Source organism: Sinocyclocheilus grahami, unplaced genomic scaffold (genome assembly GCF_001515645.1).
Source record: "Sinocyclocheilus grahami isolate Dianchi unplaced genomic scaffold, SAMN03320097.WGS_v1.1 scaffold25.1, whole genome shotgun sequence".
Lineage (NCBI taxonomy): Eukaryota > Metazoa > Chordata > Actinopteri > Cypriniformes > Cyprinidae > Sinocyclocheilus > Sinocyclocheilus grahami.
The window spans coordinates 4,340,104-4,350,285 of record NW_015505204.1 but is presented as its reverse complement, the minus strand read 5'-3'; the positions used below and the strand labels follow the sequence as shown (position 1 = coordinate 4,350,285).

At 35.2% G+C, this 10,182-nt stretch overlaps 1 protein-coding gene across 2 annotated transcripts in view; it reads left to right on the top strand.

The window, feature by feature from the left end:
* The window catches only part of LOC107564527 (protein kinase C beta type), a 26,753-nt gene extending 18,067 nt beyond the window's left edge, over nucleotides 1–8,686 (top strand). The window contains exons 5-16 of one of the 2 annotated variants that reach the window (XM_016249637.1): nucleotides 559–715; nucleotides 815–949; nucleotides 1,033–1,129; nucleotides 1,230–1,376; nucleotides 2,211–2,384; nucleotides 2,477–2,568; nucleotides 3,014–3,076; nucleotides 4,618–4,756; nucleotides 4,851–4,931; nucleotides 5,027–5,134; nucleotides 5,217–5,357; nucleotides 7,347–8,686. In XM_016249637.1, the coding sequence (XP_016105123.1) occupies nucleotides 559–715; nucleotides 815–949; nucleotides 1,033–1,129; nucleotides 1,230–1,376; nucleotides 2,211–2,384; nucleotides 2,477–2,568; nucleotides 3,014–3,076; nucleotides 4,618–4,756; nucleotides 4,851–4,931; nucleotides 5,027–5,134; nucleotides 5,217–5,357; nucleotides 7,347–7,502 (1,490 nt within the window). In that variant the 3' untranslated portion in view covers nucleotides 7,503–8,686. The remainder of the gene's footprint in view (nucleotides 1–558; nucleotides 716–814; nucleotides 950–1,032; nucleotides 1,130–1,229; nucleotides 1,377–2,210; nucleotides 2,385–2,476; nucleotides 2,569–3,013; nucleotides 3,077–4,617; nucleotides 4,757–4,850; nucleotides 4,932–5,026; nucleotides 5,135–5,216; nucleotides 5,358–7,346) is intronic. The other variant, XM_016249628.1, reaches the window with a different exon arrangement.
* Nucleotides 8,687–10,182: the final 1,496 nt, after the last annotated feature.

Below are 10,182 nucleotides of genomic sequence, written 5' to 3'. Positions count from 1 at the left end.
AAAAAAGGCCCCCCCCCCCCCCTCCCAAAAAAAGTAATTGAAGTCAAATGAATTAAAATATAAATATTTTTGAAACCTTTAACTTTGTTTTATTTCAATTATTTGACAAGGCAAGCTTTTTAAGTTGTAGTAATTGAATGTGCTTTTTATTAGTTTTTGTTGTTTTAAATATTTCTGTTTAGCTACAATTTCTTTACATTTCAGTTTTAGTAATGTTAGTTTTATTTATTAACTTTTTTTATTTTGTTTTTGTTTTTTTAAGTTAAGTAAATATAAATAGGATAGTATTACATTACATAGAAATGTTTCAAATGACAAAAACTATTAAAAATGACAAACGCACACAACAAAATGATAAAACTTAAAATTAAAACTGAAATATACAAATAAAAGCTAATTCAATATATTAATAAATATTTCAATAGTATTTAAATAATACTAAAAAAACACTTATCTACTTTGAAATAAAAATTGCACGTGAAGATACTACAGTTGAAGTACATATAATACTTCATCCATTGGTTTTCAAATGATATTTTTCTGTATTTTATATTATAGTCAAGGAAGCTCGTAACTTGGTGCCAATGGATCCAAACGGCCTGTCAGATCCATACGTGAAGCTTAAATTAATTCCAGACCCAAAGAGCGAGAGCAAGCAGAAGACCAAAACCATCAAGTGCTCCCTCAATCCTACCTGGGACGAACACTTCAGCTTGTGAGTGGCAAATAAATCAAGTGCATTCATTTGTGTGGAATGGCTATGGAAGTTTGTTTCACATGTGCAATGTCTGTTTCCATCTTCGTGTTGCTATAGTAACCTCAGAGATACAGATAAAGACAGGCGTTTGTCAGTGGAGGTGTGGGATTGGGATCTGACCAGCAGAAATGACTTCATGGGGTCGATGTCTTTTGGCATCTCTGAGCTGCAGAAACTAGGTGTCGACGGATGGTAAGCACTACCAGATACCTCCTACACATGAGACCTCAGCGCTCGAGGATTGAGACCATCCTCTTCATCTGTTTGGATTGTAGGTTTAAGTTGCTGGGCCAAGAGGAAGGGGAGTATTTCAACGTTCCAGTTCCACCAGACGGAGAGGAGGGCAATGAAGAACTGCGGCAGAAATTTGAGGTGAAATCCACGTCCCTTTTAATTTGTATTCACACTTTTTTTTTTTACTAGTATCTTTCTTCTCTTTCTGATTTTTATTGACATTTTCTAAACTCTCCAGAGAGCCAAGATTGGCCCTGGCACTAAGAATACAGATGGCTCTTCAAAGAATGACATCTCCAAATACGATACCAATGGCAACCAAGACCACATGAAGCTCTCAGACTTCAACTTCGTCATGGTGCTGGGCAAAGGCAGCTTTGGCAAGGTTGGACACACCATTCATTCTTGCACACATCCTCATTTACACACACAGTAGTGTTAGTGTAAGGTCTGCCAAAGCTAACATGTTACTTTTTTAGATTAAATGCAGTTCAAAAGTTAGTTTTTTTTCAAGTAAATTAGGTTACAAAAGATTTCTATTTCAAATTCTTTTGAGCTTTCTATTCATTAAAAAATATATAAAAAATGTATAAATAGGATATTAAGCAGCAAAACTGTTTTCGATATCGATGATAAGAAGATATCTTGCATAAATAAGAAAAAATGCAGCAAATCAGCATATTAGAATGATTTCTGAAGGATCATGTGACACTGAAGACTGGAGTAATGATGCTAAAAATACAGCTTTACATCATATGAATAAATTAAATTTTAAAATAGCGAAAATCGTAATAATATTTCAAAATATTACTGTTTTACTGTATTTTTGATTAAATAAAGGCAACTATGGTGACCATATGAGACTTTAAAAATGGTTAGTATTCATAAAAACTTTTAAAAGTCCTCTAAAAGTTATTTTTAAATAGTCAGAAATTGAAAAATTCACTCATTATTACTCACATTTATCAGTAAATAATTGAAAAAGATCTTCTTAACAGGTCATTTATTTATAAATTAAATCCATATGAAATATTTAACAAAACATAATGCCATTTGTAGGCTTTATATAATGTAATTTTAATATCATAATCAATTATACATAATTGCTCAAAAAATGTGTACATTTCTTTTTCAATTTAAAGAATAAATAATGACAAAATAATTTTAATTATGTCATTATCAGAATAATCATGTTCTCCTTTGCACTGCCTTTCTACAGGTGATGCTCGCCGAGCGTAAAGGCTCAGATGAGCTGTACGCAGTGAAGATCTTGAAGAAGGATGTGGTCATTCAGGATGATGATGTGGAATGCACTATGGTGGAGAAGAGAGTTCTCGCTCTCTCTGGCAAACCACCCTTCCTCACCCAGCTCCACTCGTGCTTTCAGACCATGGTACACATCACACTCTCTGTATTAAGCAGATTCAAATACATATGAAAAACACATTATAAACCTATGATCAGTTGTGTTGTTGTTGTTTGTAGGACCGTCTTTACTTTGTGATGGAGTATATCAACGGTGGAGATTTGATGTATCAAATACAACAAGTGGGAAAATTTAAGGAACCCCATGCTGTGTATGTATTCACTACTAAAAACAAACACAAAACGGTTAAAGAATGACAAAATTATTGAAATGTTTTTTTTTTTTATTTGTTACAATAAAATAAATTTAATTATTTATTGCACAAAATAGTATTCTAGATTATTATTTTAAGACTGGACTAATGGCTGCTGGAAATTCAGCTTTGCCATTTTAGGAATAAATGATATTTTATTATAAATATATTAAAATAGAAAACAGTTATTTTTAATTTCACAAAATCTGAGAAAAAAATAAACATTACAAAAGCTTAAAATATTACTTTATTTATCCCATTTTATAAAAGCAAACTTCGTAGTCATCAATTATGGTTAATGATGTGTTTTAAATATTAATGCTATGCCATGCTAACCAACAAAATTATTATTTAGATTTATTTATGAGTCAGATCAGTAATTTTTTTTTTTTTTTACCATCAGGTTCTATGCTGCAGAAATTGCCATCGGCTTGTTCTTTCTTCAATCAAAGGGCATTGTTTACAGGTGAAATGATTGTTTGTTTGTCAATCTAAGCATAAAAATTAAATGCAACAATCGCAGTATTTAATAATCTGTTATAATAATACACAAGGCATTATGCATTAATAATAATAAAAATATTTGTCAATATTCTACAAATAAATCTATTAAAGGGGTCATATGATGCGATTTAAAATGTTTGTTTCTCTTTGGAGTGTTACAAGCTCTTGGTGCATTAAGAAGATCTGTAAAATTGCAAAGACTAAAGTCTCAAATCCAAAGAGATATTCTTTATAGTTAAGATTTAATCACGCCTACCTAAAACGGCTCGTTCTAACACGCCCCCACATGTCTTCGTCACGATGTGGGATGATTTGCATAACACCGCCCAAATGTTCACGCAAAGAAAGAAGGCGTAACTTTTATTCTCGCTGTAGTATTGTTGCCGCTGCCGCCATGTCGTGAAGGCGCTGTGTGCTTCGTTGTGAAAGCGAAACCCCTTTGTTTTGCCTTCCAAAAGAGGACGATATCCGCTTCGTCATGCCTGGAGCTGGTCCGTGCTGGTCACTGAGGAAATACATCAACTTCACGCTGTGGATCACCGGATCGGCTTTCACCGTGGACGAAGCGGAGTCCAGCCCGGGGTCGTCACATGTGGTTGCCGCAAGCCCGCTGGACGCTCCTTCGTTGAATCCACCGGCCATGCCATTCTGAAGCCCGCCGCCTCTGCTCACTCTAGGCCTCCGGCCTCCGCTTACTCTAGCCCGCCGTGTGTTTCGTTGTGAAAGCGAAACTACTTTGTTTGGCCTTCCAAAAGAGGACACGACTAGAAATCAGTGGTTAAGTTAAGTTACAACACTGTTCCAGAACAGCTCAACCCAAATATTCAGATGTGTGCAGCGCATTTTATGGAGGATTGTTTCCTGATCCTGGGAGAGTAGATTACAATGCCGGCTGTTCTGAATCTCAGACTGTAAGTACGTTTTTTTATATTTAAAGAATTTGCCACTGGCGATTCAAACACGAGTTTTGAACAGTGTAGAGTAGCGCTGACATGGTTTTATATTTACGCGGCGTGATACAACGCATCACAGTATGGTAGGGGTGTAACATTTCCGTCACACGCTTGAGGTATTCGGCCAATCACAACGCAGTGGATAGCTGACCAATCACAGCACACCTCGCTTTTCAGACTGATGAGCTTTGTAAAAATCAACGCTTTCAGAAAGGTGGGGCATAGAGGAGAAACAATAATGTACAGTATGTGGAAAATAATGTGTTTTTTGAACCTTAAACCTTATAAACATTTCATTACACCAAATACACAAAATAATGTTCTTTTTAGCAACATCATATGACCCCTTTAACAATGTAAAAAATTATGTCCCTCCAGTTAATGTCATATTTTAAAATACCAAAATAATGAAATTGAATCTCATATTTCGTGATGTGTTGCATTATTTAGTAAAGAATCATATTGTTGTCAGAGCAAATATTTACTAATGCGTGTGTGTGTGTGTGTTGCTCACACACACTGTTGCTCTTTGTTTTCTGGGTTTGTATAGAGATCTGAAGCTGGATAATGTGATGTTGGATGCTGAAGGCCACATTAAAATTGCAGATTTTGGCATGTGCAAAGAGAACATGTTTGATGGGGCCACAACCAAAACCTTCTGTGGCACTCCAGACTACATTGCCCCAGAGGTGTGTGTGGATATATGAGTGTGTTATGTGAGTCTTATGTTATTACACTTATGTTAGTGCGCACGAGGCATATATATGCTCTCCTGTGTTACAGATCATTGCATATCAGCCGTATGGCAAGTCTGTTGACTGGTGGGCTTATGGAGTTCTCCTCTATGAAATGCTGGCAGGACAGGTAAACAAATGCCACCTTATCATTCTGGGTCTAAATTCAGAGCATTATGTGATTGTGATAGATGCAGTGATGCCTGTGTGCTTCCTCTTCTTTAGCCCCCTTTTGATGGTGAGGATGAAGATGAGCTTTTCCAGTCAATCATGGAGCATCATGTGTCTTACCCCAAATCCATGTCCAAAGAAGCAGTGGCCATATGCAAAGGGGTAGGCGACACACACAAACACACACTTTATATATTCTTGTCTGTGCTTGCATACACTAACAGACACTGTTACGTGTTGGCAGCTGATGACCAAGCATCCAGGGAAGCGTCTGGGCTGTGGACCGGAGGGAGAGCGAGACATTAAGGAACACGCTTTCTTCCGCTACATGGACTGGGAAAAATTGCAAAATATGGAAGTTCAACCTCCCTTCAAACCCAAAGCAGTAAGTAAAAATGCAGCGTTTTTTTTGTTTGTTTGTGTGTGTGTGTGTGTGTGTGTGTGTGTGTGTGTGTGTTTTATCAGGTGGGTGCATTGCTACACTTTTCTTGTTCTTAGTACATGTGATGGAGAATATCTTCATTATTTATGTCTCATTTTTAGAGAAGATTTGGTGTATGTGGCCAAGACGCTGTGGTTCCAAAATGCTCAGTGCAGGAAGTAAAGCGCCACTTCATGCTCTGCTGTTAAACCACAAAGATTATGAAAACACAAATATGTGAGGCAGTGAAGGTTTGCGTTAATATTTAGACTGAAATTCTGCAGAAAACTATAATGGAGCATTTTAAGAATTTTGCGGGTTGACTCAGGATGTGGATATACAGTGACCCAAAAACGTATTCAGACACTTAAACCACACTAAAATATATCCTTGTATTCATTTTAAGGACATATAGTACAATTTTCAATGATAAAATGATACATATGCTGTTTCAAAGCCAACCAGCTGCTTTGGATGAACAATGTGCAAGTGATTAATGGTAATGCACTGCTTATCTGCCAACATCTGCATCACTTAAATTAATTCATATTCATGAACCAAGCTGCGCCTGGCACAGCATGTGCAATATACTGCTGAACAACAGAAGAAAAGTCATCTTTAATTTAAAATATATATATATATATATATATATATATATATATATATATATATATGTATAGTAAAGTCAATATTTAGTATAGTATAGTAAATATGTATACGCAGTTATTTATATATATATATTACACACACATCACAGTATTACATATCACGTTCATTATGATTTTAAAATGTTTTTTAAAGAAGTAGTCTTTTATGATTACCAGGACTATACTTATTTGATCAAAATATAGCAAAAACAGTAAAAAAATTATTACAATTTAAAATAACTGTTTTCTATTTTATTTTGTTGTCATGTTTTATTCCTGTGATTTTCAGCATCCTTACTCCAGCCTTCAGTGTCACATGATTTGCAACAAAGTTTAGGTCTAATTATTAAACTGACAATAATGCTAGTTATTTGTTTTTAAGCTTTCAAATGGTATCTGGAATGGGTGTATCCATGGCAACTAGGCATTTGAAATCATGTTGTATATTTGAAGAGAAGCTGATGAGATTTTTAATGCGTCTCCCACTTTTCTGATCATCCCTAAGCCCCTGCAGTTAACAGATTGCATATGAGTATTCTAACAGGTTTGATTTATTTTGAATTCTTCATGATAAGTCTATATGTGCATAGATCTCCATGTAACGGTGCTGCCTGATTCAGGTTAAGGTTAGGTCGTCATTTTGTTCTTTGCTCTAAAGTCTAAGCATATATTTCTGATAATGCATTTGACTGTGGGCTGATTGGCCAGTTATAGCAAGCCCCGCCCCACATAATTCTGCATTAAGGATGTGTGAGGTGAGTTCAAAGAATAAACATTTAAATATTGAATTCAAAACCCATTTACCCATTCACAGGTAAGTGATTTGGATACAGAACCCTTATTATTTTCCCACAATCCCTGCTCTTCACCCTCTCACTTCTTTTTGAACACTTGGAATTGTCCAATTCCACAGATCACATTTTTCTGAATGCTGCACATTCATCACCTGAAAACGAAATGTTTTGATGTGTTGACTTCTAGCAGCACAACAATTAGCAGCATCAGAAATATGTTTCTAACACAGAAAATGATGTGCATGAAATGTTTTGCTCAAACGAGAACAGGAAGGTGTTTGACTGACAGTATGTGCATATAATTTAGTTATGCAATGTAGGTATGTGCTCATCATTTTCTATCATTACACATTCACTCAATTAACTGTTACTATTATCACACGTCTGAATAATTTTTTTCAGTTATTTTGCCACATTTGAAGCTTCCATTTGTCATTAATTCCTCATTTGTTTGCTCACGCCGTATCATCATTTTCCCATCCCACATCTCTCTTCTCTCGTCTTCTCCACAGTGCGGTCGAGACGCAGAGAACTTTGATCGTTTTTTCACCCGTCATCCTCCCGTCCTGACCCCTCCTGACCAGGAAGTGATTCAAAACCTGGACCAAGAAGAATTTCAGGGCTTCTCGTTCATTAATCCAAATTTTGCATCTGTGAAATCCAAGTAGCCAGTTTTAGCCAAACTCAAAATAGGGACCAATGAGATTACAGATCTTGAAATTACATTGTCTGAATGAGCCAATGAGAGAGTTCAACCAGATTGATGGATGAATGGAGGTAATTTCTATTCATATTGTTCCTTCCTGCTTATTATTTTTTGTTTGATTAAAAAGATCAAGGAAAAAGATTGACTAACTTTGTAAAAGAACCTATAAAGAGTGAATGTGTGGCAGCCTTGCGAGATTTTGACCATTTGATGCTTGCATATCATGGACTGTAGTTTTACGGATAAATCCAGTGTTATGGACACATTTCACCCCTAGATTATATATATATATGACAATGACAACTATAATCACAATTTAAGAATCAGACAAAAAATGCTCTCAAATGTGATGAGAATCAGTGTGATTCTTCATTTTGTGATGTGACAATGCAAAAAAAGATTGTAATGGTTTTAAAAATTGGCTTCATTTTATTTATTATCAATTAGTTTTTTATTATTTTCTTTTCATTTTGGGGTGAAATGTGACCTAGACCTGCCCTAGAGGTTTTGTGAGATTCAGTCATTGTCTCTGACGAAGCATATCTTTAGAATATTAAATATAGCTGCCAAATCTATCTTTCTCCCCACATGCACACACAAGCCATGCAACTCAGATGAACAATTTACCGCTTATTGATCGGGATGTTTACTGGGTCTCACCCCATTTTAGTGCTTTTTCGGTTGGGTGTTGTACGTGTGTTTGTGTGAAACTGTGCCAAGTCAGAGATTAAAGTTTAAGAACTGGTCATGCAACGTGTAGTTTTCCAACCAGTGCTGCTTGGATACTCGTAACCACATCCTTAAACCAACTGGAAATGATAGTGATGTGACTACAACAACTTAATTCCAGACATGATGATGATGATGATGTAACTATTTACGAGAACATATCTTTTGTGTCATTATTCTACCAAATCTGTGATGTATGACATTTTTTGACTTGTTATCTATGCCTGGCAGTGTTTGGATCAAATTACTGTGAAACTGTGGACAGACTGTTTCTATAGAGGAAAATATATGAATATGTATTTGGAATATATTAATGATTTTTGTATGTCTGTATATTTTCCTTCTCTGTGTTTATTCTTGCATACACAACTAGTGCCGAAATGTAGTCTCTGAATACTGATATTTTATTATTTAAGTTAATAATATGCACTATAATTTTTAGATGACAATATTTAATTTTGCTGGTAAATAGAATTCTGCAGTCTAAAATTTTTTTTCCAAAATATAAAATACAAAATTCATGTTAACATACAGTAAATATCAGCATATATATATATATATATATATTGTCAGTATATATAACATATATAAGGTGGTCAGTAAGAAAATGTTTTAAAAAATAAGTATTTTATGCTCACCAAGGCTGCATTTATTTGATCAAAAATACAGTAACTTCTTGAGTGTCACAAAAATCATTCTAATATGCAGAATTGTTGCTCAAGAAACAAATTTTGCTGCTGATTTTTTTTGTGTGTGAAAACCATAATGCAGTTTTTCAGGAATCTTTTATGAAAATATTTATTTGAAATGTTTTGTAATATTATAAATTGTTTTATTTGTCACTTTTGATCAATTTAATGAATCCTTAGTGAATAAAAGTAAATTATTTCTTTCAAGGAAAAAAAAAACGTACTGATCCCAAACAGTGTCCACAATGCAAGAACGCTAATTGACTAGTCTTAAAAATAAGCTACCTGCTTAGATACCTGCAAAATAACCATCAGCAAACAGCAGATCCATATGAGAACAAAAGGAGTGTTTTGCGTGAGTGTGTTAAATAGTGCGTTTGGACTTCTGGGTCTCATGAGGACATGATGGTGCAGTGATTAAGTAGGTACAGGGACCAGACTCAAGAAGTACTTTTCTCCAAAGTTGGTTTGGGCCTCTAGCAGAAGGTAGGACTTTGTCTTGATTGTCCTCTGTCTTGAATGAAAGGGCATTTGGTGTCTCTGTTCCTGGTTTATGTGTTTAGCAGAACTGTGAGCTGTTTGTCTCCAGTTGGTGGCTGGACTTTAATGTCCAAATGTTCATCTCATTCTCATGGCTTTTTAGAGAAATTTTGTTAAATGTTTTAGACATTTATGGTCTAGTCTGCTCTCCTCTGAGTCTGTACTGTCCCTCCATGTTATTTGTGGTTTAATTCAGCCTCCTCCAGACTGACTCTTTTGTCTTGAGTTTTTGATTCTGATGTAACTTCAAGCTGTGGGTTCCTCTTCATCAGTTTCCTCTTGGTCTTTTTTGCTGTTTCTGATTTTTAGTATCTGATTGTCCTCTGGTGTTTTTGTGTTGTCTTTACAGTTGATATGTGATTATAATCACAGATGTCTGATTTAAAGTCAACATAAAATCACAATGGATCCTATTTGCTTTCTTCATGCATGTTTCAGGTGATTTGGCATATTTTTCCAAAGTGCCTCCGTAATTCATGATCAGCTTTTTTCTGCTGATGTCACCAAGGCTTTGTGGGCTATTGGATCATGTTAACTTATTAGCAGTTTTCATGGGTAATGAAACAAATTCAAGTTTATCTGGTTGAATGTCCTGGTTATCACAGAAACAGGCCACACTGTGGAAGTAAAATAGGTTGCAAATGCAATTTTGTGTTGACTTTTTATTGCATTTCTATAAGAGTA